This window comes from Neodiprion fabricii, chromosome 7 (assembly GCF_021155785.1).
Source record: "Neodiprion fabricii isolate iyNeoFabr1 chromosome 7, iyNeoFabr1.1, whole genome shotgun sequence".
Classification (NCBI taxonomy): Eukaryota; Metazoa; Arthropoda; class Insecta; order Hymenoptera; family Diprionidae; genus Neodiprion; species Neodiprion fabricii.
In genome coordinates this window covers 9268186-9271648 of record NC_060245.1, presented here as the reverse complement: position 1 = coordinate 9271648, position 3463 = coordinate 9268186, and the positions used below count along the sequence as shown (strand labels likewise).

Sequence of the window (3463 nt, the reverse complement as noted above, 5' to 3'; positions counted from 1 at the left end):
GAAATAGTATCGAACTTCGAAAACATTTTATCACAAAGCATGACAGAATATAATAGTGGGAAAATGATTGAGGAAAATTCTCTTGACTTTGAAGAGCCCTACAAAAATCTTGAAACGTTCGCAGTGGAAGATGCAGATTTTCAGGTGCCTTCCGAAGGACCTGAAGATAGCTGTTCCGAAGATGACGAACCTTTAAGTTTCGATTATAAAAGAAGAGCTGTTAAATATTAGAGAAGTGCAAAGACGAAAAAAAATTGCTCAATTGATACGCTTCGTCATAGACATAAAAAATTCAAATCAGTACGACAATTGAGTCGTTGGGCACACCAAATCAATCAGGGAGGGACATACATGGAAAAATTGGCTCGCATATCAGAGTATACATTGCAGAATATGAAAAATGGCATTGACGCAGGCTTGATTGTTCATGATACGGATCTGCGAAGATGGGCTTTACAGGCCCAAGGACTTATCAGTCATAAATATTTCCGATTTAAAGCATCGCCAACGTGGTTACTTCACTTTAAGAAGATCCATCGCATTACTAGCAGAAAAATCAATAAATTCGTCACGCGAAAATCAGTGGAAAATAGTGAATATTTACACAAGAGTGCTGAAGAATTTTTGAAAAGAGTTGAACCTTATATTTCCGAATATGGATATGGACAAAATATATATAATTCTGATCAGAGTGGTTTCCAAATAGAGATTCATTCTGGACGAACGTTAACGGAAGAAGGAACTCAACAAGTGTCGTGCATAGTACAATCAGTAACTTCAACAACGCACAGTTATACTATACAGCCTACAATTTCAGCGGACGGAAAATTATTATCTCCTTCATTTATTGTTTTAAAAGAACCATCCGGAACGTTCGGACCTATAGTTGAACAACATTTATTCAGACCGCCAAATGTTTTCATCACAGCTTTCAAATCAGGAAAACTTACTTCAGGTATAATAATTCTTATTTCGCGCTATTCAAACGGTATTAATCACAATGATTCATTACAGAGCATTTCAAGATGTGGTTAGAAGAAGTGTTTATCCCAAAAGTGGGACCGAAGAGTCTACTTCTAATTGATTCTTGGAGTGGGCATTGTTCTAGAGTTGTGCAAGAGACAACACCCCCAGACAAAAAGTTGACGACTTTATTGATACCGAAGGGAACCACTGGAAAAATTCAACCTCTCGATGTTTTCGGCTTCCGTATATGGAAAAATTATATTCGTCATTTTTCAGACACCCTAGTTCTTCTTGATTACGATTTAAATATACATTTAAGGAATAATATAATAAAATTACAGTATTTAGTTCACAACCAACTGTCATCTCCGCGATATCATAATTTGTTTCGTTATGCGTGGCATAAAAGCGGGTTCATTGCAAAGAAACCTGATGAATTTGATAACCCCGTTGATTTTACATTTGGACAGTCATCTCATCCGAATTGCGAAATCGAAGGTTGCACGAATGTCGCAGTAATCAGATGTTCTTGGTGTAAAGAATCACTTTGCCTACAGCATTTTTTTGATGAAGATCATTATTGTACCATCATCCATAAAGCGATTTATAGATAAACTTGGAACTTGTTTTTGTTTAAAGGGTGTGGCCACGGTAAAGGAAGTAGAATCATGTGCATATTCAGCAATTTTGTATTATATAAAAACGTAATTTATTTACAAAACTATTTACAGGTGTATTTAGTGTACGAATCAAAGTAACAAAAAAAATTTCTTTATTCATTTTTTCAATGCAAAATGGCTAATAATCACTACTTGTTTTTTGTTCATCTTTTTCCCAGCCCTCACCCCTCAAATATCTTTCCCATAGAATTAATTCAAGTAGAGATATGGCTTGTTTACATATGACACACATCGAATTTTCGAGTAGATGATAGTCTGCTTGAAATGAAAAATATTTACGTTTCTTGAAAAAAAATGGTAAAACAGTAAAATGATAAGAGAGCGATGCCAGAATGAATGCGAGCCTCAAACAATGTTATTCAATGATTCATGGCTAAATACTAGACATAATCCGCAATATTGGGAAAAAAGTCGATAAGTATTCAGTTTTTGGAAAAAATCGAAAGCACGTATTCTGTATTCTTGCATGCTCTTCACAGTGCTGTTGGATTCATTGAGCTCTGATGAACATCTTGTTTCTAATGTGAAAAATGAACTTTGCATATACAATTTAACCCCTAAAATAAAGAGTTCTTGAGAATATTCGAAGTGTGTTTTTCATCACTTTTGACAAGGTATTTATCACTATCATTATTAGTTATCAAAATCCCCTCCTTGTATGAAAAACAGAAAAATCATCTTGGGAGGTGGTCAACTTTGGAGGGGTGTTTCACCTCTTTAAAATGAGTTTGGGCCGATAAAAAAAAAATACGTATGTCATCGATTTTGACCCTCTATAACATACCAAAGTTTCATCGGAATCGGAGGGGGACACCTGAAAACGTTTCCTTGCGAGTGTAGATATTCTGGCCGTCGCGTCGTGGCGATATACTGATCGGCGATGTATGGAGAGTCCACTGTCCAATGAATTAGTTTGCTAGCGTTCATCAATCATTCTGCGAATATTTATGGATAATCAATCAACGCAATTTTGATATTAAGCATTTGGTAGTGTGGAAAAACAAATTCACCAATGCCACACAGAGCGCCGGTAGATATACTAATTCAAAGAATTAATCAGTGCCAAACCGGTGACAAAATGGATGCGGAGACAGTGTAAAAAATTTACCAGGTCGATTTATTCACGGTGAAACTTATTATGGGAATTGGTTTGACTCACAGTGTCAATTAAACACAATCATTAGACTTATTTAAATGAAACTGAATTGAAACAATGCTTAAATGTTGTTATGGAAAAATAGTATTAATCATTAATATGTGAAGCACGGAATGTTTTTAAAGTTATTCAATTCGTCAAAATTTCAAGAGATTTTGTGAATTAGTCTGATCGAAAGTTGACGAAGAACTGCTCCACTTAAGAGATGATTTCGAACTGTCTCGTTTGAAGGTTTTCGTTGAATTGGTACACTCTTGCTCAGTGCATCGTTTTTCAAGGATTTGTTCTTCAGTCTACAGATTTCTAACTTGCTTTCTTATTGGCCTCTTCCATTTTTAAGTGAGTCAGACTAATAAGAAAGTTTCAAGTATGAATAACTAATATTTTGGGCCTTCTTATTCGCCCTGAGCAGCCCCTGCACTATGGGATCAGTTAGTAGGTTATTTACGCTCACTCCGTCATTTTGGACGGATTTCTAGACTTGGGTCGTCATTTTACAAACAGATCATGTTTGATGGATGGTTTTATTGCACTGCATGTGCGCGCCAGGTGTCTTGTTCTTGAAAATACCTTCCGGTATTTTCGGGCATTGATTTAGTCCTCAGCAAATGTTTAAAGGAACCATCTGACGCACGCCTGCAGACGGCTTACCTAGATTACT

At 36.0% G+C, this 3463-nt stretch overlaps 1 protein-coding gene across 1 annotated transcript; it reads left to right on the top strand.

Moving 5' to 3' along the window:
- The first annotated feature begins 351 nt into the window (after positions 1–351).
- LOC124186668 lies at positions 352–1348 on the top strand. The gene is made up of 3 exons (XM_046578549.1): positions 352–955; positions 1015–1209; positions 1308–1348. The coding sequence occupies exons 1-3, from the start codon at positions 352–354 to the stop codon at positions 1346–1348; spliced, it is 840 nt and encodes a 279-aa protein (XP_046434505.1).
- The last annotated feature ends 2115 nt before the right edge of the window (positions 1349–3463 follow it).